The sequence below is a fragment of the Clarias gariepinus genome, chromosome 20, assembly GCF_024256425.1.
Source record: "Clarias gariepinus isolate MV-2021 ecotype Netherlands chromosome 20, CGAR_prim_01v2, whole genome shotgun sequence".
Taxonomy (NCBI): domain Eukaryota; kingdom Metazoa; phylum Chordata; class Actinopteri; order Siluriformes; family Clariidae; genus Clarias; species Clarias gariepinus.
Genome location: NC_071119.1, coordinates 29,006,427 through 29,031,687, shown reverse-complemented (window position 1 = coordinate 29,031,687; position 25,261 = coordinate 29,006,427). Strand labels below are relative to the sequence as shown.

General features: G+C 40.2%; 1 protein-coding gene across 1 annotated transcript; it reads left to right on the top strand.

The window, feature by feature from the left end:
- The first annotated feature begins 5,341 nt into the window (after positions 1–5,341).
- Positions 5,342–23,472, top strand: LOC128508355 (uncharacterized). Its single transcript, XM_053479649.1, has 12 exons — positions 5,342–5,410; positions 5,704–5,758; positions 7,644–9,346; positions 10,345–10,406; positions 10,486–10,640; positions 10,730–12,129; positions 12,696–12,757; positions 12,837–12,991; positions 15,625–17,288; positions 19,007–19,068; positions 19,168–19,313; positions 22,982–23,472. Exons 2-12 carry the CDS (start codon positions 5,719–5,721, stop codon positions 23,065–23,067), a joined length of 5,535 nt encoding a protein of 1,844 aa, XP_053335624.1. The 5' UTR covers positions 5,342–5,410; positions 5,704–5,718; the 3' UTR covers positions 23,068–23,472.
- Positions 23,473–25,261: the final 1,789 nt, after the last annotated feature.

Below are 25,261 nucleotides of genomic sequence, written 5' to 3'. Positions count from 1 at the left end.
TGCCAGGGCCAAAGACACCAACCAGCCGCCACCGAGGGACCTCCAGCCACTCCCCATCCCCCGTAGACCCTAGACACACATTGCCGTAGATTTTATTACGGGCCTGCCGGCCTCGGAAGGAAAAGACACCATCCTCACTATCGTGGATCGGTTCTCCAAGGCGATGCACCTGGTGGCTCTCGCTGGACTCCCATCAGAAAAAATGACAGCCGAGCTGATATTAGAACATGAAGTCTGCTTGCATGGGTTCCCAAAAGACATTGTCTCGGACAGAGGGCCACAGTTCACCGCCCGGTTCTGGAAGGCCTTCTGCCATCTGATCAATTCTACCTGTAGTCTTTCTTCTGGATACCACCCCCAGACTAATGGTCAGACGGAGCGGACCAACCAACAACTGGAGCGTTATTTAAGATGTTTTGTCGCTGATCGCCAACACTCCTGAGCTCGCTACCTCATCTGGGCCGAACTCTCACACAACCTCCACACCTCTTCAGCCACCAACTTAAGCCCATTCGAGGTATGCCATGGTTTCCAACCTCTGATGTTCGAACGCCAAGAACCGGAGATTGATGTACCATCAGCCCAACAGTTGGTCCGCAGGTGTCGGTGGCTGTGGAACAAAGCAAACGCCGCCATCCAACAAGCTAACCATTGATATAACAACCAGCATCGCCGTCGACACCCTCCGGGACGATTGTACAATGTAGGTGATAAGGTATAGCTGTCAAAAAATCTACATCTCCATACCGAATCTCGGAATCTTTCCCCCAGGTACATCGGACCATATCGCATTCACCCTTTGAATCAATCCTGTCACCTACCGGCTCCAGCTGCCTGCGGCGCTCCGAATCCACCCAGTTTTCCCCTTAGCTGAAACCCTTCACCACTTCTCCCATGAAAAGCTCCTCCTCCCTGCTCCTCCTTTTTTACTGGGATTAGTTCATATTTTCACTTTGGTTGAAATAACAGCGCTGAAGTGGTAAAAGTGAATTTTAACACGCTGGAGTGGTTTTAAGACAAAACTTCATCTTTATCCTTTTATCTACTTTTACCATTTCTCATCTGTGATTCACTCTCCGATTCTTCTTCTTTGTCTTTCGGCTGTTCCCTTTCCCTCTGCATCCTCTTCTCTCACACCAACTAACTTCATGTCCTCTCTCACTGCATCCATAAATCTCCTCTTTGGTCTTCCTCTAGACCTCCTGCCTGGCAGTTCCAACCTCAGCATCCTTCTACCGATATATTCACAATCTCTCCTCTGAACATGTCCAAACCACCTCGATCTGGCCTCTCTGACTTTATCTCCAAAACATTTAACGTGGGTTGTCCCTCTGATAAACTCATTCTTAATCCTATCCATCCTTGTCACTCCCAAAGAGAACCTCAACATCTTCAGCTCTGCTACCTCCAACTCTGCCTCCTGTCTTTTCTTCAGCGCCACTGTCTCTAAGCCGTAGAGCATCGCTGGTCTCACCACTGTCCTGTACACCTTTCCTTTCATTCTTGCTGATACTCTTTTATCGCACAACACACCTGACACTTTTCTCCACCCATTCCAACCTGCCTGTACCCGCCTCTTCACCTCCTTTCCACACTCTCCGTTGCTCTGGACCGTTGACCCCAAGTACTTAAAATCCTGCACCTTCTTTACCTCTGCTCCCTGTAGCCTCACCGATCCTCCTGGGTCCCTCTCATTTACACACATGTATTCCGTCTTGCTGCGGCTAACCTTCATTCCTCTGCTTTCCAGAGCATACCTCCACCTTTCCAAATTTTCCTCCACCTGTTCCCTGCTCTCGCTACAGAGCACAATGTCATCTGCAAACATCATAGTCCATGGGGACTCCTGTCTTACCTCATCTGTCATCCTGTCCATCACCAGAGCAAACAAAAAGGGGCTTAGAGCCGATCCTTGATGCAGACCCACCTCCACCTTAAACTCTTCTGTCACACCTACAGCACATCTTACCACTGTCTTACAGCTCTCATACATGTCCTGCACCACTCTAACATACTTCTCTGCCACTCCAGTCTCCTCATACAATACCACAGCTCCTCTCTTGGCACCCTGTCATACGCTTTCTCTAAATCTAAAAAGACACAATGCAACTCCCTGTTACCTTCTCTGTACTTCTCCGCCAGCATCCTCAAAGCAAATACTGCATCCGATGTACTCTTTCTAGGCATAAAACCATATTGCTGCTCACAAATGCTCACCTCTGCCCTTAACCTAGCTTCCACTACTCTTTCCCACAGCTTCATTGTCTGGCTCATTAGCTTTATACCTCTATAATTGCCACAGCTTTGCACATCTCCCTTGTTCTTAAAAATTGGCACCAATAAACTTCTCCTCCATTTCTCTGGAATCCTCTCACTCTCCAAGATCTTGTTAAACAAAATTGTCAAAAACTCTACTGCCACCTCTCCTAAGCACTTCCATACCTCCACAGGTATGTCATCAGGACCAACAGCCTTTCCACTCTTCATCCTCTTCAACGCCCTTCTCACCTCACTTCTACCAATATTTGCTACTTCCTGTTCCACAACAGTCACCTCTTCTACTCTTTGTTCTCTTTCGTTTTCCTCATTCATCAACTCCTTAAAGTACTCCTTCCATCTTCCCATTCCCTCCTGGCATCTGTCAGTACATTTCCATCTCTATCTTTAATCACTCTAACCTGCTGCACATCCTTCCTATCTCTATCTCTCTGCCTTGCCAACCTGTACAGATCCCCCTCTCCCTCCTTACTGTCTAGCCTAGCATACAAGTCCTCATATGCTCTTTGTTTGGCCTTTGCCACCTCTGCCTTCACCTTACTTTGCATCTCCCTGTACTCCTGTCTACTCTCTTCAGTCCTCTCAGTGTCCCACTTCTTCTTAGCTAGCCTCTTTCCCTGTATACACTCCTGGACTTCCTCATTCCACCACCAAGTCTCCTTGTCCACTTTCCCCTTACCTGATGATACACCAAGGACCCTCCTACCTGTCTCCCTGATCACATTGGCTGTAGTTGTCCAGTCAACTGAAAGCACCTCCTGACCACCCATAGCCTGTCTCAACTCCTCCCTAAAGACTTCACAACATTCTTCCTTTCTCAGCTTCTGTTACTGTTACTGTTAAGAGTTACTGTTTAAAATGTCGTCGTTTCAACTCCAGGCTCCACCAGGTTGCCCTTGAGGGTTAATACATGATCCCTATCTGCTCCAGGGGCGCCGGAGCACCATGCTGGAATATAAAAAAAGGAACCTCACTGTGCAATAGTGTATATGTGACAAATGAAGGCTTAACTCATCTCAAAATCTACACCTACACCAGTCCCTGCTGCATAAGACTGGATACCCCTGGTGTAGAATTAAGATTTCTCGTTATTGGAGATAACGAGAGACTCAAATTATAATGTGAGCTCCATAAAGTCATGGTTTCTCAAAAGTTGGAGCAACAGGACTTAACTGGCTTGCTCAAAGCCTTGACCTGAACATCAACTGCATCTCAGGCCTCACCTCACATCGGTGACTGACCCTAGGTGACCTTCAGCTGTTTCATTTGTTCTTTGCTTACTCTTAAAAATATAATTTGCACCTAAATTTGTTTCCAATCAATCAAGACACTGTAAAACATTTAAAGAAAAAAAAAAATACCATCAGATTTTTTCTCTACCTTTAACTCGGCAATTAAAAAGTATAAAAATAAGAACTCGGACCTCAGGATGCAGAAGCAATTTCAGCAGACTATCGAGTTTACACTTATTTTATTATTAGTGCACATGACCTGGACACCACAAAGTCCTGACCTTAACTCCAAAGTCTTTGGGATGGGCTGGAGAAGACTTTACAGAACAGGTTAACTAATCTGTCAGTTGGAAGCAGAAAAAAAAGAGCAAGTAGAGAGTGTTGACGAGTCTATCTGGTCTGATCCCACAGAAAAGCTAGTGAGGCATAAACTGCTAAAAAGTAAATACTGGCCCTGATAGAATAAACATTAATAAATTAAATAAACATTATTGTGATTTACAGTGGAATTACAACAGGTTTTCGCAACATATTTACATTTAATCATTTAGCACAGAACATAAAGAATTTATAAACCTCTAATGATCTTGCATTTTTGTGTGTAAAATCACAGATTTTTTATATTTACTGAACAACTGTTCTTTTCTTTTTTTTTTCAGTGGAAGAATACCAATATTTCTACTATAGAAAAGGAGCCGTGAGATAGCACTCTGGATCTGTTAAAAGTGGAAAACATTTTAGGCAACAGATCTGTGTCTGTATTATCTCTTTTTGTTACATTCATTGTAAAGTGTCCTTGAGCTCTGAAAAGGCGCTATCTAAATGAAAAAAATATTATTATTATTATTTTTTTTTATTATTATCATCTGATAAAAAGTGCCAAACCCTCTGCTGCCTCTAACATATTCCTCTGTCTTTAACATGACAGGAGAAACTGCCAGTGGATACTGTGGTCTTCATGAGTCTGCTACATACAGTATACGTACTGTACTCACCCTGTGAGACTACTGTAAAAATTAATGAGGCTGAATTCAGGGCTTCAAGTACTTTGTGACAAGTAAACTTGTTCTTAACTCCAACAGATGAGTTAACATTGTAGAAGGGCAGATGTGGTCTCACCGTGGTGCCAACACAGCATTTGGGCGGTCTAACTCTTTACTCCTCTTACTTCTGCTGGTATCTCAGCACATAACACAAATACTTTATCATTTGACTTGCCTTTGACATGGTTCTTGTTCAAGTAACATTTCAATCATATCCAGTTGAGCGACTGGTTAGGGGATTAAGTTAAACATGTTCAGCTAACAGGTTTAGCTTGTTCAGCTAAGCTACAAGTCAAATCAAGTCATTCTAAATTTGTTCTAAATTGTAAGAGAAGTTTTTAAACTCTTTTTCAACCTTTTAAATGTCTCCTGGTGTTTCCTCTTTCCGCTCTGATCTAAATAAAAGCTGGCACACTGGTGTATTTTCATACATTAACAAACACATCAACTTTCTCTTTGTTGTCGTTCAGTTTTGTTGTTAATTGTGCCTAAAGAAAAGTGACACTAGTTTCTGGTATCAATGTACAGTGTGAACTAAAGAAGACCCACTGAGAGATAGATACATATAGTTGTACATCACTTTATTTTGCACATTATCTTTATCATGCTGTAAGAAATTCGACCACAATGCAGAACATCTATTTGTTTGTAATGCAGTTTTTCAGGTTGTCAAGGTAAATAACAAGCAAGCAAGCTGTGATTGGCTCTCGGGCCCTTTTGACATCATGGGTTTGATATTTTAAGGTATATACTGTGTTACCTCCTCTGGTTAAATAATCCATTTACCTTCCCTGTACTCTCTATGCTGTCTTTGCCACTGGCCTGAGAACACTACATACCCACGACCCGTGCACATAGGTGAGTCATTACTTACTCTGTTATCACTTTATGCAGAATAATCAGACGGAAAGAAGATACTGCATAAACGTTTATTAATCTGCTACAAACTACAAACTACTTAAATATAAAGATGATCATTGAGGTATTCACTGAAACATTAAACGTAAAGATATTATATAAATAATCTTATGTACATTAGTCATTATTTATTTTACAATATAGTAACTAAGTAATTACTTAACTTGTAATTATTACAAAAAAAATTATCTAAAATCTATGTTTTTTTTCCTTTTATTTTAACTTTTTTTCAGCTTAGACAAAGCACAATGGACTGGAGGGTTTTACTGCCTATTTTGGGTTTGATTGGTAAGTGTTTTTCCCCCCATTAGTGTATAAATTCTATCTCAGTTTCTCAGTTTTTTTATATATTACATTATTATTACACACTACTGTACATTACAATCACTGTTGTTGTTGTTGGTCTTTCGGCTGCTCCCGGCAAAGGAGCAGCCGAATTTTATAGCATGTATTATACAGCAAATGAATCAGACAGCCGTCAAAAGCAAGACTTAAAACCACAATAGAATAATGACATCATTTTTGACACAATACGACTAATCAGAATATGAACAAAAAAAACCCAGACTTGTCATACTTGTCCAATATACATGTTTTTCTAACTGTGTTAAGTGCTTGATCCGTTATCACAAAGGAATGATCAGTTTCTCATTTCACTTTAGACTCATATCTATGCTTGAGTATGTAGCCAGACTAATCAGGCCTGTCTGTCAGTTAATGTGCATATTAGTGTGAAAGAGAGAGGACTTGTTGAAAAACCTGTTACAGATTTATTCCCTGTGTTTGCTGTTATAATGCGCTGGTCTGTGAACTATGGCGTAGTTGTGGTGATTGTGCGTTTATTCAGCTTAAAGTGTAGTGAGCTTAGGTCTGGTTCCCTAATGTGATGGTTTGGTTGGGTTGTGTTCAGTCAAGGCTCTGTCCAGGACATTTGAGTTCTTCCGGCCCAACCTTGACACACCATGTCTTCATGGAGCTGGCTTTGTGTCCTCTTAATTGCAGTTGTTTAAGTTTAGATAGTTTAACCAAAACTAAGGGGCTTACCAGTAAAAACTTCTCTATTAACGCAACAGTGTGTGAAAGAGATAGGCACAAATTAATTGTACTTATATTATTATTATTATTATTATTATTATTATTATTATCTGTATTGCTGTGTATTCATAATTATGATAGTACAGCCCTATTTTAGTTTACAACAACTGGTTCATTCTTTTAAATGAAGCTGCGATTGTACGATTACTAAATGAATTAAAAAAGAAGTAATCACATTAAAATAAAAATGGCTTTTTTGTGCAAAAAGTACATTGTGTGTTTATAACCGTGTGGTTCCAGTTTAGTCAAAACCTACTTTTGGCTATATAGTGTACAGCAAAATTATTTTAAATGTATGTAGTGAAAGACAACATAATAAGCTTTTTTCATTTTCTACTTAGCTTGATTTTGTTTCTTTAAAATAAGTATATGATGTTATTTGAATATGGAATTGAGATGGCCTGATGGAAATTGTCTAATCAGTTACATAGCCTATCAAAAACTTTGAACAAAAAAATTTACAATAACTAACTAACAATAGCCTTTTGTACTCCTTTGTGAAAGTGATTGTGTGTGTAAGAAAAAGTGTTTTTATGCTAAGGATCTAACTACACTTTTTCCCAAATTCTGTTTATCTATGTTTAGTGATATGTGAACATGTTTACAGAGCCTGTTGCATGTGGCAACCATGTTTGTATGTTTTGTTGTGAGACATGTGTAACGAAGATTGCAGATGTGGCAGACAAAAATTATTCAGGAAATCTTTACCTGTCCATGTAAAAAAGCTTCTTCTGCATTTACCTGATATCTCATTTTAAGCAGTATGCCACAGCCTTCAGCATTTTAGGTTTATAATTATTATTTTAATGATATTACTGCTCATATAACTCCAATCTTGTCTGATCTCCATTGGCTCTAAGTTGCCTACCGTTTAAAATTCTAAATTCTATTAAAATGTATTATTATTATTATTATTATTATTATTATTATTATTATTATTATTAATTTTATTTTTTTTTAACATGCTGACAACTCTAATAATAAAATTGACCTTCACTGTCAACATCAGCAAGTGTTTAAAATTTTAATATGCTTTAAGTATATTGGCAAAAAAACTTTATCTTTTTTTGTCTGACAGCCGCAAGTGCAGCACAAACCAATTCAAGTATTTCAACTACAACAAACACAACTTCAACAGGCCTGACTTCAAACATGAGCTCACCCACAAACGCCTCCTCACCCCAGGGCCCATCCTTCAATGGCTCATCAACAAACACATCCACACCTCTGAGCCAATCTAACAACTCATCCACAAATATGTCCTTGCCCATAAGTCCGCCCTTTAACAGCTCTTCAGCGAACACAACCTTGCCCCCAAGTTCATTCACGAACAGCTCATCCACAAACATGTCCTCACCCCTGATCCCAGCAGCCAATAGCTCATCAACAAATCCAAACTCTTCCCAAAGCCTGTCGACAAACAACAGCTCATCCACAAACACATCCACACCCCAGGGCCTATTCACCAATGGGTCATCAATAAACACATCCTCCCCCTTGAGTCCATCACCCACAAATACATCCTTGCCACCAAACCCATCCATAAACAGTTCATTGGTAAACTCAACCTTACCCCCAAATCCATCTACAAACAGCTCATCCACAAACATCTCCTTACCCCAGAGCCCATCAACCAACAGCTCATCAATGAATCCAACCTTGCCCCCAAGACTATCCACAAACAACTCATCCCCAAACACATCCTTGGCACCCAGCCCATCCACGAACAGCTCATTCACAAACGTATCCCCACCCTTGGGCTCATCCATAAATGGCTCATTAACGAACACACCCTCCCCCCTGAGCCCATCTAACAACGCATCCACAAATTCATCCTTGCCACCAAGCCCATCTATAAACAGTTTATTGGCAAACACAACCTTGCCCCCAAATTTATCTACAAACAACCCATCCACAAACACATCCTTGGCACTTAGCCCATCTACGAACAGCTCATCTACAAACATATCCTCACCCCTGGGCCCATCTATAAATGGCTCTTCAAACTCACCCTTCTCAATGAGCCCATTTAACAACTCATCCACAAATACATCCTTGCCACCAAGCCCATCCATAAACAGCTCCTTAGTAAACACAACCTCACCCCAGAGTCCATCCACCAACAGCTCATCAATAAATCCAACCTTGCCCCCAAGACCATCTACAAACAATTCATCCACAAACACATCCTTGCCACCCAGCCCACCCACAAACAGCTCATCCACAAACACATCATCACCCCAGGGCCCATTCATCAATAGCTCATTAACAAACACATCCTCCACCCTGAGCCCATCTAATAACTCATCCATAAATACATCCTTGCCACCAAGCCCATCCATAAACAGCTCATTGGCAAACACAACCTTGCCCCCAAATCCACCTGCAAACAGCTCATCCTCAAACACATCTTCATCCCCGAGTCCGTCTTCAAACACATCTTTGGCATCTAACCCCTCCACAAACAGCTCTTCCACAAACACATTCTCACCCCAGGGCCCATCGACCAACAGCTCGTCAATAAATTCAACTTCTCCCCCAAGTCCATCCACAAACAACAGCTCATTAAACACATCTTCATCCTTCAGCACATCTACAAATGGCTCTTCAACAAATATATCTTCATCCAACAGCTCAGCTCCATACAGCGTCTTGACAAACACTTCTGAAGTAGCTGCAGTATTCAGTTTAGTTTTTAGCATTAATGAAAACTTTGACCAGGCACTGGACGATAGTAGCTCTCCACAGTTTAAGGCAAAAGTAACAAGTGTCCGTGATCAGGTATGTTTTCTTAATAATAGAAATACAAACCCATTTACAACCCATTTTAATTGTGCAATACAAATTAAATAACTCTTCATGAATCGTTCTGCTGGTATAAAAGAAAATGTAAGGAACCCATGAAAGTACATGTGGTGTTTCTGTGTGAACACCAGTGTTGGGGGACATTACTTTTAAAGTAACTAATTACATTACAAAATTACCGTCATTAAAAAGTAATCAGTTACATTACAGTAATACTTTCTGATAATAGTAACTAGTTCAGTACTTTTCCACTGCAGAAAATGAAAACTCCTTTGTGATTCCTCATGCATGTTGTTTTAGTCAAGACCTTTATAATTATTCTACCATCATCACTCAGTGAAGTTTGGCCCATAATCTGCTAACTACTAATACCCCTATCTCACCTACTAATACCCCTATCTCACCTACTAATACCCCTATCTCACCTACTAATACCCCTAACTCACCTACGCAGTTTCACGTGGTAGCCTTAAGTACAGTTCATCATGTTTTACTGCGAGTTTGGCGCTGTAGGTTTCCATCTTTCCGCACGTCAGTCCTTGCATAGTTAAACCGTATAGGTGAGATAGCGATATAACAGCAGGAATAACAGGGGGTGGGTGGGGGGTGTGGGGTATTTGGATTACATAAATTGTCTAAATAATGGATTACATTTTTTTAAATACTAATTGAGTACTTAAATGCGGGACCTAATGCGTTAGATTACTTGTTACATCAGTACTCTAAAGCATTACTTTGTAAAGCATTACACCCAACACTGGTCATGTACACCACCTGGCTTCAAAAGCAGTGACCATTTTAAAATGGTCAAATTATTAGGCTAAATCAAGTAAGAAAACAATTTATATTACAGAAACTTGATAAGAACTGTTTATTGCCTTGTTTAATGACTTGAGTGTGAGCATGAGTGATGAGCGTGACCAGCACATTGTTTATAATATGATGTTTTTTTTTTATTATGTTTTATCTTCCAGGTTGAGCCATTATACAGACGAACAAACCCAAACTTCATTAGGATGAACATTTTTAACTTTAGGTGAGAAATAATATAAAATTACTCTGAAACTTTTTTCTTTTAATGATTTGAATGTGTATTTAACTAAGGATGTTTTTAGGAACGGCTCTACTGTAGTAAATTCCAGCCTTGAATATAGTGCAAACAGCACCATCCCAACTAACTCCACAGTACAAGCCATCCTCATTAATGCGACGAACACCAACTCAAGCTTAAACATAATTACAAATACCATAAGCGTCACTCAGGTTCCTGGTCAGTACACACTTATACATTAAACTGCATTTTAATAACATTTTGTATGTGTAAATATTGTAATTTATATTTAATCTCTCATATAATAGTAACAAACAGCTCATCAACAAACCCAACTTTGGCTCCGAGCACAGCTGGAAACAGCTCATTACCTAACACTTCATCCAACACCACAGCTACAAATAGCTCATCAGCAAGCGTGCCTTCATCCAACAGCACGGCTACCAACAGCTCATCAACAACCACGCCTTCATCCAACAGCACAGCTACTAACAGCTCATCAACAACCACGCCTTCATCCAACAGCACAGCTACTAACAGCTCATCAACAACCACGCCTTCATCCAACAGCACGGCTACCAACAGCTCATCAACAACCACGCCTTCATCCAACAGCACGGCTACCAACAGCTCATCAACAACCACGCCTTCATCCAACAGCACGGCTACCAACAGCTCATCAACAACCACGCCTTCATCCAACAGCACGGCTACCAACAGCTCATCAACAACCACGCCTTCATCCAACAGCACAGCTACCAACAGCTCATCAACAACCACGCTTTCATCCAACAGCACGGCTACCAACAGCTCATCAACAACCACGCCTTCATCCAACAGCACAGCTACCAACAGCTCATCAACAACCACGCTTTCATCCAACAGCACGGCTACCAACAGCTCATCAACAACCACGCTTTCATCCAACAGCACAGCTACCAACAGCTCATCAACAACCACGCCTTCATCCAACAGCACAGCTACCAACAGCTCATCAACAACCACTCCTTCATCCAACAGCACGGCTACCAACAGCTCATCAACAACCACGCCTTCGTCCAACAGCACAGCTACCAACAGCTCATCAACAACCACGCCTTCATCCAACAGCACGGCTACCCACAGCTCATCAACAACCACGCCTTCATCCAACAACACGGCTACCAACAGCTCATCAACAACCACGCCTTCATCCAACAGCACAGCTACCCACAGCTCATCAACAACCACGCCTTCATCCAACAGCACAGCTACCAACAGCTCATCAACAACCACGCCTTCATCCAACAGCACAGCTACCCACAGCTCATCAACAACCACGCCTTCATCCAACAGCACAGCTACCAACAGCTCATCAACAACCACGCCTTCATCCAACAGCACAGCTACCAACAGCTCATCAACAACCACGCCTTCATCCAACAGCACAGCTACCAACAGCTCATCAACAACCACGCCTTCATCCAACAACACGGCTACCAACAGCTCATCAACAACCACGCCTTCATCCAACAGCACAGCTACCAACAGCTCATCAACAACCACGCCTTCATCCAACAGCACAGCTTCAAACAGCGTCTTGACAAACACATCTTCAGTAGCTGCAGTATTCAGCTTAGTTTTTAGCATTAATGAAAACTTTGACCAGGCACTGGACAATAGCAGCTCTCCACAGTTTAAGGCAAAAGTAACAAGTGTCCGTGATCAGGTATGTTTTCTTAATAATAGAAATACAAACCCATTTTCAAAACTATTTTAATTGTGCAAAACAAATTAAATAACTCTGCATGAATCGTTCTGCTGGTATAAAAGAAAATGTGAAGAACCCATGAATGTACATGTGGTGGCTCTGTGTGAACACCAGTGTTGGAGGACGTTACTTTTAAAGTAACTAATTACATTTCAAAATTACAAAATTACAGGTTACATAAATTGTCTGAATAAGGGATTGCATTAAAAAAAATACTAATTAAGTACTTAAATGCGGGACCTAATGCGTTAGATTACTCAGTTTTCTAAAGCATTACTTTGTAAAGCATTACACCCAACACTGGTCATGTACACCACCTGGCTTCAAAAGCAGTGACCATTTTAAAATGGTCAAATTATTAGGCTAAATCAAGTAAGAAAACAATTTATATTACAGAAACTTGATAAGAACTGTTTATTGCCTTGTTTAATGACTTGAGTGTGAGCATGAGTGATGAGCGTGACCAGCACATTGTTTATAATATGATGATGTTGTTGATTTTTTTATTATGTTTTATCTTCCAGGTTGAGCCATTATACAGACGAACAAACCCAAACTTCATTAGGATGAACATTTTTAACTTTAGGTGAGAAATAATATAAAATTACTCTGAAACTTTTTTCTTTTAATGATTTGAATGTGTATTTAACTAAGGATGTTTTTAGGAACGGCTCTACTGTAGTAAATTCCAGCCTTGAATATAGTGGGAACAGCACCATCCCAACTAACTCCGCAGTACAAGCCATCCTCATTAATGCGACGAACACCAACTCAAGCTTAAACATAATTACAAATACCATAAGCGTCGCTCAGGTTCCTGGTCAGTACACACTTATACATTAAACTGCATTTTAATAACATTTTGTATGTGTAAATATTCTAATTTATATTTAATCTCTCATATAATAGTAACAAACAGCTTATCAACAAACCCAACTTTGGCTCCGAGCACAGCTGGAAACAGCTCATTACCTAACACTTCATCCAACACCACAGCTACAAATAGCTCATCAGCAAGCGTGCCTTCATCCAACAGCACGGCTACCAACAGCTCATCAACAACCACACCTTCATCCAACAGCACAGCTACTAACAGCTCATCAACAACCACGCCTTCATCCAACAGCACGGCTACCAACAGCTCATCAACAACCACGCCTTCATCCAACAGCACGGCTACCAACAGCTCATCAACAACCACGCCTTCGTCCAACAGCACGGCTACCAACAGCTCATCAACAACCACACCTTCATCCAACAGCACGGCTACTAACAGCTCATCAACAACCACGCCTTCATCCAACAGCACGGCTACCAACAGCTCAACAACAACCACACCTTCGTCCAACGGCACAGCTACTAACAGCTCATCAACAACCACGCCTTCATCCAACAGCACGGCTACCAACAGCTCATCAACAACCACGCCTTCATCCAACAGCACAGCTACTAACAGCTCATCAACAACCACGCCTTCATCCAACAGCACGGCTACCAACAGCTCATCAACAACCACGCCTTCATCCAACAGCACAGCTACTAACAGCTCATCAACAACCACGCCTTCATCCAACAGCACGGCTAGTAACAGCTCATCAACAACCACGCCTTCATCCAACAGCACGGCTACCAACAGCTCATCAACAACCACGCCTTCATCCAACAGCACAGCTACTAACAGCTCAACAACAACCACGCCTTCATCCAACAGCACGGCTACCAACAGCTCAACAACAACCACGCCTTCGTCCAACAGCACAGCTACCAACAGCTCATCAACAACCACGCCTTCATCCAACAGCTCAGCTCCAAACAGCGTCTTGACAAACACTTCTGAAGTAGCTGCAGTATTCAGCTTAGTTTTTAGCATTAATGAAACTTTTAACCAGGCACTGGACAATAGCAGCTCTCCACAGTTTAAGGCAAAAGTAACAAGTGTCCGTGATCAGGTATGTTTTCTTAATAATAGAAATTGTGCAATACAAATTAAATAACTCTTCATGAATCGTTCTGCTGGTATAAAAGAAAATGTGAAAAACCCATGATGGTACATGTGGTGGCTCTGTGTGAACACCAGTGTTGAGTTTTTTAAATTAACCAATTACATTACAAAATTACCGTCATTAAAAAGTAATCAGTTACATTACAGTAATACTTTCTGATAAAAGTAACTAGTTCGAGTACTTTTCCACTGCAGAAAATAAAAACTCCTTTGTGATTCCTTATGCATGTTGTTTTAGTCAAGACCTTTATGATTATTCTACCATTATCACTCAGTGAAGTTTGGTCCATAATCTGCTAACTACTAATACCCCTATCTCACCTACTAATACCCCTATCTCACCTACTAATACCCCTAACTCACCTACGCAGTTTCACGCGGTGGCCGTAAGTACGGTTCATTATGATTCACAAAGTATGCCTAAGACTTCGTCCACATGAAGCCGGTGCGTTCCCTATCCGCCCATTTTTTTTGCGTAAACATGGCGTCGTCTCAAAAAATATCTGTGTACACACGAACCCACTGAAAACGGTGTAGTATATATGCCAGACCAGTATGGGGCGCTGTAATTCCGCCATAGAGATACACTATACACGGAGAAGAAGACTTTGAGCATGCGCATAACCTTTGCGCTGTATACGAACCAAGATGGTGTTGTCCATTATCGCTTGTTGCTCATAACAGTTGCATAGAAGAAATAGATTTTGCTGTAATTAAGCTAGTAGGCTTTGTAGCAACATGAACACAATCATGTAGTCCGCCATTATTGTTGTTGCTGTTACGTGTGACGCAGCCGACATGTGATGTGATGACATCATCGTTTCACAAAATATACGGATTGGCCGTACTCACGAAACCGCAAGAGTGTCGTTTTCAGATTTATCCACTTTGGGACCTGGTTTCAAAAAATAGCGGTTGTAGTCTCCTAAAACGCCGGAGAACTGGATAAGAACTGTTTAATGCCTTGTTTAATGACTTGAGTGTGAGCATGAGTGATGAGCGTGATCAGCACATTGTTTATAATATGATGATGTTGTTGATTTTTTTATTATGTTTTATCTTCCAGGTTGAGCCATTATACAGACGAACAAACCCAAACTTCATTAGGATGAACATTTTTAACTTTAGGTGAGGAATAATATAAAATTACTCTGAAACTTTTTTCTCTTGATGATTTGAATGTGTATTTAACTAAGGATGTTTTTAGGAACGGCTCTACTGTAGTAAATTCCAGCCTTGAATATAGTGGGAACAGCACCATCCCAACTAACTCCACAGTACAAGCCATCCTCATTAATGCGACGAACACCAACTCAAGCTTAAACATTATTACAAATACCATAAGCGTCGCTCAGGTTTCTGGTCAGTACACACTTATACATTAAACTGCATTTTAATAACATTTTGTTTGTGTAAATATTGTAATTTATATTTAATCTCTCATATAATAGTAACAAACAGCTCATCAACAAACCCAACTTTGGCTCCGAGCACAGCTGGAAACAGCTCATTACCCAACACTTCATCCAACACCACAGCTACAAATAGCTCATCAGCAAGCGTGCCTTCATCCAACAGCACGGCTACCAACAGCTCATCAACAACCACGCCTTCATCCAACAGCACAGCTACTAACAGCTCATCAACAACCACGCCTTCATCCAACAGCACAGCTACCAACAGCTCATCAACAACCACGCCTTCATCCAACAGCACAGCTACTAACAGCTCATCAACAACCACGCCTTCATCCAACAGCACAGCTACCAACAGCTCATCAACAACCACGCCTTTATCCAACAGCACAGTCACTAACAGCTCGTCAACAACCACGCCTTCATCCAACAGCACAGTCACTAACAGCTCGTCAACAACCACGCCTTTATCCAACAACACGGCTACTAACAGCTCATCAACAACCACGCCTTCATCCAACAGCACGGCTACTAACAGCTCTTCAACAACCACGCCTTCATCCAACAGCACGGCTACCAACAGTTCGTCAACAACCACGCCTTCATCCAACAGCACGGCTACCAACAGCTCATCAACAACCACGCCTTCATCCAACAGCACGGCTACCAACAGCTCAACAACAAGCAAGCCTTCATCCAACAGCACGGTTACCAACAGCTCATCAACAACCACGCCTTCATCCAACAGCACGGCTACCAACAGTTCGTCAACAACCACGCCTTCATCCAACAGCACGGCTACCAACAGTTCGTCAACAAACACGCCTTCATCCAACAGCACGGCTACCAACAGTTCGTCAACAACCACGCCTTCATCCAACAGCACGGCTACTAACAGCTCATCAACAACCACGCCTTCATCTAACAGCACGGCTACTAACAGCTCATCAACAACCACGCCTTCATCCAACAGCACAGCTACCAACAGCTCAAGCAAGCCTTCATCCAACAGCACGGCTACCAACAGCTCATCAACAAACACGCCTTCATCCAACAGCACGGCTACTAACAGCTCATCAACAACCACGCCTTCATCCAACAGCACGGCTACCAACAGCTCAAGCAAGCCTTCATCCAACAGCACGGCTACCAACAGCTCATCAACAACCACGCCTTCATCCAACATCACGGCTACCAACAGCTCATCAACAACCACGCCTTTATCCAACAGCACAGCTACTAACAGCTCGTCAACAACCATGCCTTCATCTAACAGCACGGCTACCAACAGCTCAACAACAAACACACCTTCATCCAACAGCACAGCTACCAACAGCTCAAGCAAGCCTTCATCCAACAGCACGGCTACCAACAGCTCATCAACAACCACGCCTTCATCTAACAGCACAGCTAGTAACAGCTCAACAACAACCACGCCTTCATCTAACAGCACAGCTAGTAACAGCTCAACAACAACCACGCCTTCATCTAACAGCACAGCTAGTAACAGCTCAACAACAAGCACAACCTCATCCACCAGCACCACTTCTACCAGCTCAACAACAAGCACGCCTTTAGTGCCTCCAGATACAACTGCAATTTTTAACTTGATCTTCAGCATAACAGAAACCTTCAATCCAGCGCTAGCCGATAACAACTCTCCACAGTTTTCAGCAAAGGTTATGAATATTCGTAATCAGGTAGGTTTTATTTGTAATGCTTTAATTTTTAGTCTATTTGATTTTACTACGCAAGAAACATTTCACTACCAAAAAGTTCTGTTGCCATGAAAAAATACATAAAAAACTCATGATGGTACACATTGTTGCACTCATTTCATTTTCATATTTCATATATTTTAATATTAGTTTTATTAAAATATAGGAATATTGCGAATTCATATTCCAAGAAAATGCCACGGGGCAACATAATATGTGAACTAGCACATTAAGTCTCTTTGTATTCATTTTTCTCTATTTATTCATAATTTTTTTGGAACTACAGTGATATACTGTGTTCACTTACTATAGAGGTTAGTGGATGAGCATTGTGTAGTAGTTTAGTTTTGAATTACTAGTTATTGTAATATTAACAAGATTGTGGTGGGACAAGTTGGTGGTTCGGCCAGTTACACTTATAAACCTGAAGATTGCACTCGAAATGGCAAATCTGAGAAACTATTAAAAAAAAGACACTGAAGGACATTTTAGTGTAAAGGATCATGGTATAGACCCAACAGCGAGCCTAAAGATGGGGAATATTTGGAAATGAGCCTTGATACATACCAAACAAATGACAGTATAAAGTCTTGGAGTCACCAAATGGCACAGGCAGAAACATGATAAATGTTGTGCTAGTAAATTAGTGAGGCCTGAGGTCGGATTACTGAATTATTATCGTGGCATAATGAACTAAACAGAAGTAAACTTAAAGCAAGGAATGCTCAAAACATTGCTAGTCTATAAAATGCAGAATAAACCATTAAAAGAGAATATAGACAGATAATAGATCATAAATAGCAGAAAGTTCTAATCGGAAGTCCTAATACTGTAATCAAATCTGGCACTGTGTAAAGGAGATATACACCAGCATAGCAGAAAATGTCTTGGGTAAAACTCTTATGGCAGACCAATAGATTTCCAGAAGCAAAAAAAATAATAATGATAAAGAAAAGATAAAAAACAAAAGAAGGAAACACTTTGAACTTTTGTACATTTAATTTAGGAGACATTTTTATTCTGAATTACTTACCAGCATTAAGTCATTCTAAATATACTGAGGAAGATATCATTTGAAATACAGAAGCTGGAACCTAGGAAGACACACAGAGAAGATAAAATCACCGCAGAGATGATACAGACTTAAGGACACATTCTGTGAAAATGTTATTTAAACTTTGCAATCAGATTTGCAGAGAAAAACTGTCTCCAACATACTGGCAGAAAACAAACACTGTGCAATCCATGTAATTTGTTAATGTCCATATAACAAAGAGGATGGTTATTAGCGAGGAAAATGATTAACTTATAAAATAAATATACTTAGCAGACTAAACAGGTCCACCTGGAGGGTTGGTCATTAAGGACGGACAGTATAGCACACATATTAAAGAATTGCACATGCGATAGGACTGATGGCTGAGTAGGTTAAGTTGGCACAAGAGAGACGAGGTAAAAGAAGATAATAATAATATAAGCTGAATATTAAGGAAGTGATTGATTTGGGACATTGACAGAGAAGGATGATAATAAAAAGGGGGGGAAAGAATGTTTATTATTACTTTAAGATGTAACTTTTAAATATTTAGTACTAAATGTGACTGACTTGATTATCAGTCTGTTTGACACTGTTGTTTATCACCTCGATTTATTTCTCTTTTTTATTCTAATTCTAATTGTTACTAATTTCCTTCCTTTAGGTTGAACCAGTATTCAAGAAAGCCTATAAAAACTTCCTCATCATGCGCATTTTTAATTTCTGGTAAAAATTAAGATATGGGTTTGAATATTAATTTCTTATTAAATACTTTTTATTGATATTTTAATTTAACCCTGTATCTCTACATGTGTGTCCCTTTAGGAGCGGTTCTACTGTGGCAAACACCACTTTATATTTCAATTCGAATGGCTCAAACGTTACTAGCACCCAAATTTCAGACACCTTTAGAAGTGGAATTAACAACTACAATTTTACTGTAAACTCCTTTAATGTCACTCAGGTTTTAGGTGAGTATTCAGTTTTAGTTCAATTCAATTCAATTTTATTTGTATAGCGCTTTTAGCAATTTTCATTGCCGCAAAGCAGCTTTACACAGTCAAAAGAATTATTTAGGTTTGTATGGAATGTGAATTTGTATGAATCAAAATGGTCAGGTTGTCCCTGGTGAGCAAGCCGAGGGCGACAGTGGCAAGGAAAAACTCCCTGAGATGGTAAGAGGAAGAAACCTTGAGAGGAACCAGACTCAACAGGGAACCCATCCTCATTTGGGTGAAACAAAAAGCAGTAAATGATCTGCATTTATACAGTGTGTAGGGTGGGAGGCAGTTCAGCTATAATAGCTGATGTTAATTGATGTTAATATGGAGTCCAGGTAGTTATTGAAGACCCAGGTAGACTTGTAAGAAGTTCCAGTCATGAACTATCGAACTGTCAAGTCCCCAGAGAAACAGCTGCCAACACCAGTCAAGGCCAGAACCATCTTCTAGGCAGAGAGAATCATTCCCAGACACCAGACGCATCCCAGAGAGACACACGGGGCATCCATGCGACGAGATCTCCAGCCAGAAGCGGGGCACCAGGACGGGTCAGACAGGTCCGGAGGGCAGAGGGAGTCTGGATCACTGGCAGCTCAGGAACGACATGTGTAGCTCGACAGAGAGAGAGAGAAAGAGTGAAAGGGGGGGACAGGAGGAGAGAGGAAAAAGAAAGAGGGGGGGAAAGAGAAGAAGAGGAGAGATGGCAGTTAGGTATGGTCACAGTCACACCCTCACCGTCAGCAAACCTGAGTGATCAATGAGAGTGAGGAGGACAGCATCCAAACATACCAGTTCACCATAATACTCTACGTCCATGAGTCCCCCAGATCTGCTCCTTTACCTATGGCAAATCTATTTATAAAAATGCTCGGCTAAATAAATAGGTTTTTAGCCTGGACTTAAACACTGAGACTGTGTCTGAGTCCCGAACACTATTTGGAAGACTATTCCATAACTTTGGGGCTTTGTAAGAAAAAGCTCTGCCCCCAGCTGTATTTTTCATAATACGCGGTACTGACAAGCAGCCTGCATCCTTTGATCGAAGTAGGCGTGGCGGATCGTAAGACACTAGCAGTTCGCTCAGGTACTGCGGCGCGAGACCATTTAATGCTTTATATGTCAAGAGTAGTATTTTAAAATCAATGCGAAATTTCACAGGGAGCCAATGGAGTGAAGATAAGATAGGGGTGATGTGCTCATATCTTCTGGTTCTGGTGAGGACTCTCGCTGCTGCATTCTGGACTAGCTGAAGCTTATTTATGCATCTAGCTGAACAACCAGACAGTAAGGCATTACAATAGTCCAACCTAGAGGTGATAAAAGCATGAACTAGTTTTTCTGCGTCGTTTAGCGACAATAAATTTCTTATTCTGGCAATATTTCTGAGGTGAAAGAATGCTATCCTGGTAATATTATCTACATGTGCTTCAAATGAAAGGCTGGAATCAATAATCACACCAAGGTCTTTCACTGTTGCATTTGATGGAACAGAAAGGCCATCTAAAGTTACGGTATGATCTAAAATTTTACTCCTAGCTGTATGCGGTCCTATGACTAGAACTTCTGTCTTATCCGGATTTAGCAGAAGGAAGTTAGTTAGCATCCAATTTCTTATGTCCTGCACACATTGCTCAATTTTAGTAAGCTGTTTTTTCTCATCAGGTTTTGCTGAGACATACAACTGTGTATCATCAGCATAACAATGAAAACTAATACCATGCTTACGGATTATGTTGCCCAGAGGAAGCATGTAAAGGGAAAAAAGCAGTGGACCTAAAACTGAACCCTGCGGAACGCCAAACTCCACTAGAGAACATGCAGAATAATCACCATTTAAGTCTACATACTGATAACGATGGGTCAGATAGGATCTGAGCCAGGAGAGGGCTGTACCCTTAATTCCCACTACATTTTCTAATCTGTGAAGAAGAATAGCGTGATCAACAGTGTCAAAAGCTGCACTGAGGTCAAGTAATACAAGCATAGTTACACAACCCTGATCAGAGGCCAATAGAATGTCATTTACTACTTTAACGAGCGCCGTCTCTGTACTGTGATGAGGCCTAAATCCTGACTGATACAGTTCATGTATGCCATTCCTATGTATATATGAGCATAGCTGCTCCGCTACTATCTTTTCCAGGATCTTAGAGATAAAGGGGAGGTTTGATATTGGTCTGTAACTGGACAGCTGACAGGGGTCGAGGTCAGGTTTCTTAATTATTGGTTTGATAACTGCTAATTTAAAAGATTTTGGAACATATCCAATGCTGAGTGAAGAATTAATTATTCTCAACAGGGGTTCTATTATTGCTGGTACTATCTGTTTAAGAAAATGTGTCGGTACAGGATCTAATATACAGGTTGATGAATTTGAAGAAGAGATGAGTGAAATTAGTTCATTCTCTTCAAGGGGAGTAAAGTATTCTAGGTTCTGGTCTGACATGGCTAGATTAACATCTGCATCAATTACATTGTTCGGTTTCAAAACCTCAATTTTATGCCTAATATTTACAATTTTATTATTAAAAAAGTTCATGAAGTCCTCACTATTGCATGATGTCGTTGTGGAGATTTCTGCAGTGGTCTTATTTCTGGTTAATTTGGCTACAGCATTAAATAAGAATCTAGGATTATTTTTGTTATTTTCTATAAGAGTGGAGAGATATGTTGATCTAGCTACACTAAGAGCTCTTCTATAGTTCAGGATGCTCTCCTTCCATGCTATTTGAAATACTAGTAATTTAGTTTGACGCCATTTACGTTCTAATTTCCGAGCGGTCTGTTTTAAAGTGCGCGTGTGATCGTTATACCAGGGAGCAAGTTTTTTATCTCTAATAATTTTTCTTTTGACTGGAGCTACATTATCTAGGGTATAGCGAAATGTCGACTCTAAATATTCAGTCGCCTGATCGAGTTCTGTGGGGTCAGACGGTAATCTAATCGAAGTTGGGAACTCTGGGAGATTACTGATAAAACTCTGTTTGGTAGTTGATGTGAATGTACGTTTCATACGGTAGCGCGGCGCTGTGTGTACATTATTATTGTGACACACTTGAATTGAGACAAGATAGTGATCTGAGATAACTTCAGATAGTGGTATTGTGAATAAATTTCTTATACTTAATCCAAATAATATTATTAAATCTAAAGTGTGACCTGCTTTATGAGTGGGTCCTACTACACACTGATTTACTCCTACCGAGTCCAGTATAGACATAAATGCAGTTCTCAGAGGGTCTTCTGGGTTTTCAAAATGAATATTAAAATCTCCAGCAATTAACACTTTGTCTACAGAAATGACTAGGTTTGAGAGGAAATCTGCAAATTCACTAAGAAATTCCGAGTACGGCCCTGGAGGTCTGTAAATGACAATTAGCGGGATCGACTGAGCTGACTTAATATAGTTAAATACACTTATGTTACTATAAAGAATTTCAAATGAATGTTACTATAAAGAATTTCAAATGAATGTTACTATAAAGAATTTCAAATGAGAAATTCATTTTTAGTGACCTTAATGTTTTATAAAGGTTTTGACTACTTATTGCTTATCAATTAGAATTAATGAAAATTACTTAAAGTTATAATATGTATTTATGTGCATTAAATTGTATTCATATGCTTATTTTTTGCAGGTAATTCTATGCCGCCAGTGATTGCCAGCTCAGTTTCCATGATATGGATGTCTCTTCTATCACTTCTGATTTCCCTGCACTTGTAGCTCCAGATCCAATTATAAAACATAAACAAACATATATATGATCCTCATATATAATTCATGAAAGAAAAAATATATATTTTTTGCCATAAGCCAAATATCTTTAGAAAAGAATGCAAAAAATATATATTTTGAATTGTTGATACTGGAGACTTAATGAGGGTTCGGATTTGCCTGAACAATTCTCCACATTCTATAACAAATAAATAAATAAACAAATATACTTTATTTAAATGCATTGAATTTCTTTAAAACTATTGCATAAAAATTTTTATAAATCATTGTTGTTCTATTCAGCATAATTTATAAACATTTAAATCTATATCTAACTCTACTTATTACTGTTTATGTCTATATGTTTATGCACAGTGATTAATGTATGTATGAAAATAAAGCTTTGCACACCTTTATGCATCTAATGTAATACTATAACAGTGCACTACTTAATTATGTGTAAACATGACCACGCCTATGCATGATTTCCTGTGGTTGGACTAAAATAACTTGAGTGGCACAGGGTCTTGAACTCAATCACCTTGAACACTGAAGATTGACTACATCCCAGGCCTCACCATCTGATCCTCACCTCACCAATTAAAAAATCTTTAAAGCCATACTCCAAAAGCTAGTGGAATTCCATAGATTTGTTAAAAAAATTAGAGAGGTACATATGAGTTTCATAGACATTTTCCTATAATCCTTGGGCCTGCCATGTAGCGCAACCACACACACACACACACACACACACATATATATATATATTAAATAAGGCTGCAGATGTTTGTTATTATTATTATTATTATTATTATTATTATTATTATTATTATTATGTGCTTTATAATGAATCCCCACATGTTATATTTTGTTTATGTTACACATTTGTTTTTTGGTTCCATTTACTTTCACAAAACTTCCAGGAGAAACCCAGTGATCAGCTGAACAGAACAGAAAAGGGTAGGCTGACTATTCAGTTCAATTTAATTATATTTTATTTCTATAGTGCTTTTTACAATTGTCATTGTCACGAAGCAGCTTTACACAATCAAAAGAAATTATGGATGAAATGTAAATGTATGTAAATCAGAATGATGAACAAGCCGAGGGTGACGGTGCTCCCTAGGAAAAACTCCCTAAGATGGCTATGGGAAGAAACCATAAGAGGATCCAGCCTCAACAGGGAACCCATCCTCATCTGGGTGAAAACGGACCCGGGATGAGGGATGAGTCAGCAGGTGCAGAGGACAGAGGGGGGTCTGGATCACTAGAAGCTCAGGAGCAGCATGCTTAGATCCAAACCATCATGAAGCAGAATCCAGCTGGAGGTGGTCCTTCTCTCGATGCCTTAAGATCTTCGCAGGGTTGACCTCTGCCTATCGGACCTGGCACAATCCCCGGTTGCCTCGGGATAGTTAGAGAAAGGAAAAACAGGTGGAAAAAAAAAAAAAACGTAGATGCCGTTCAGAATATTAGCAGCATTAAATAGAAGTGTGCATTTAGATATACTTGTGTACAAAGAGATGCACCTTGAGTTACATTTAAACTGATAGACTGTGTCTGAGCCCTAAACATTGTCTGGAAGGCTATTCCAAAGCATAGGAGCTAAAGATAAGAACATTCTACCCCCTTTTGTAGATTTTGATATTCTGGGAACTACCAGAAGTCCCGAGTTTTGTGATCTTAAGGAGCGTGGTGGATTGTAATGTGTCAGAAGACTGGCTAGGTATAAGGAAGCTAAACCATTTAGAGCCTTGTATGTAATTAATGCTAGTTTGTAATTAATTCTAAACTGAACAGGTAGCCATTGCTGGGATGATAATATTGGGGTTATATGATCATATTTTCTGGATCTGGTGAGAACCCTGGCGGCTGCATTTTAGACTTACTGTGGCTTGTTTATTGAGGATGCAGGACAACCACCTAGTAATGCATTACAATAGTCCAGTCTGGAGGTCATGAATGAATGCCAGACTAGCTTTTCTGCATCAGATATGGATTGAATGTTCCTAAGCTTGGCAATATTTCTAAGGTGGAAAAAGGCTGTTTTTGTAATATTGGAAATATGATTTTTAAAGGATAAGTTACTGTCTAATATTACGCCCAGGTCTTTTATTGTCGAGCTGGTGGTAACAGTACATCCTTCTTAATGCAAGCTGAATTCTGAGAGCTGGTGTGTACTGGTTTTTAGGCCAATAAGTAA

Coding starts and splice junctions, on each gene's coding strand:
- LOC128508355 (XM_053479649.1), top strand. CDS start 5,719: ATGGACTGGAGGGTTTTACTGCCTATTTTGGGTTTGATTG. Junction 17,289..19,006: donor TTATGAATATTCGTAATCAG/GTAGGTTTTATT, acceptor TCCTTCCTTTAG/GTTGAACCAGTATTCAAGAA. Junction 19,314..22,981: donor TAATGTCACTCAGGTTTTAG/GTGAGTATTCAG, acceptor TATTTTTTGCAG/GTAATTCTATGCCGCCAGTG.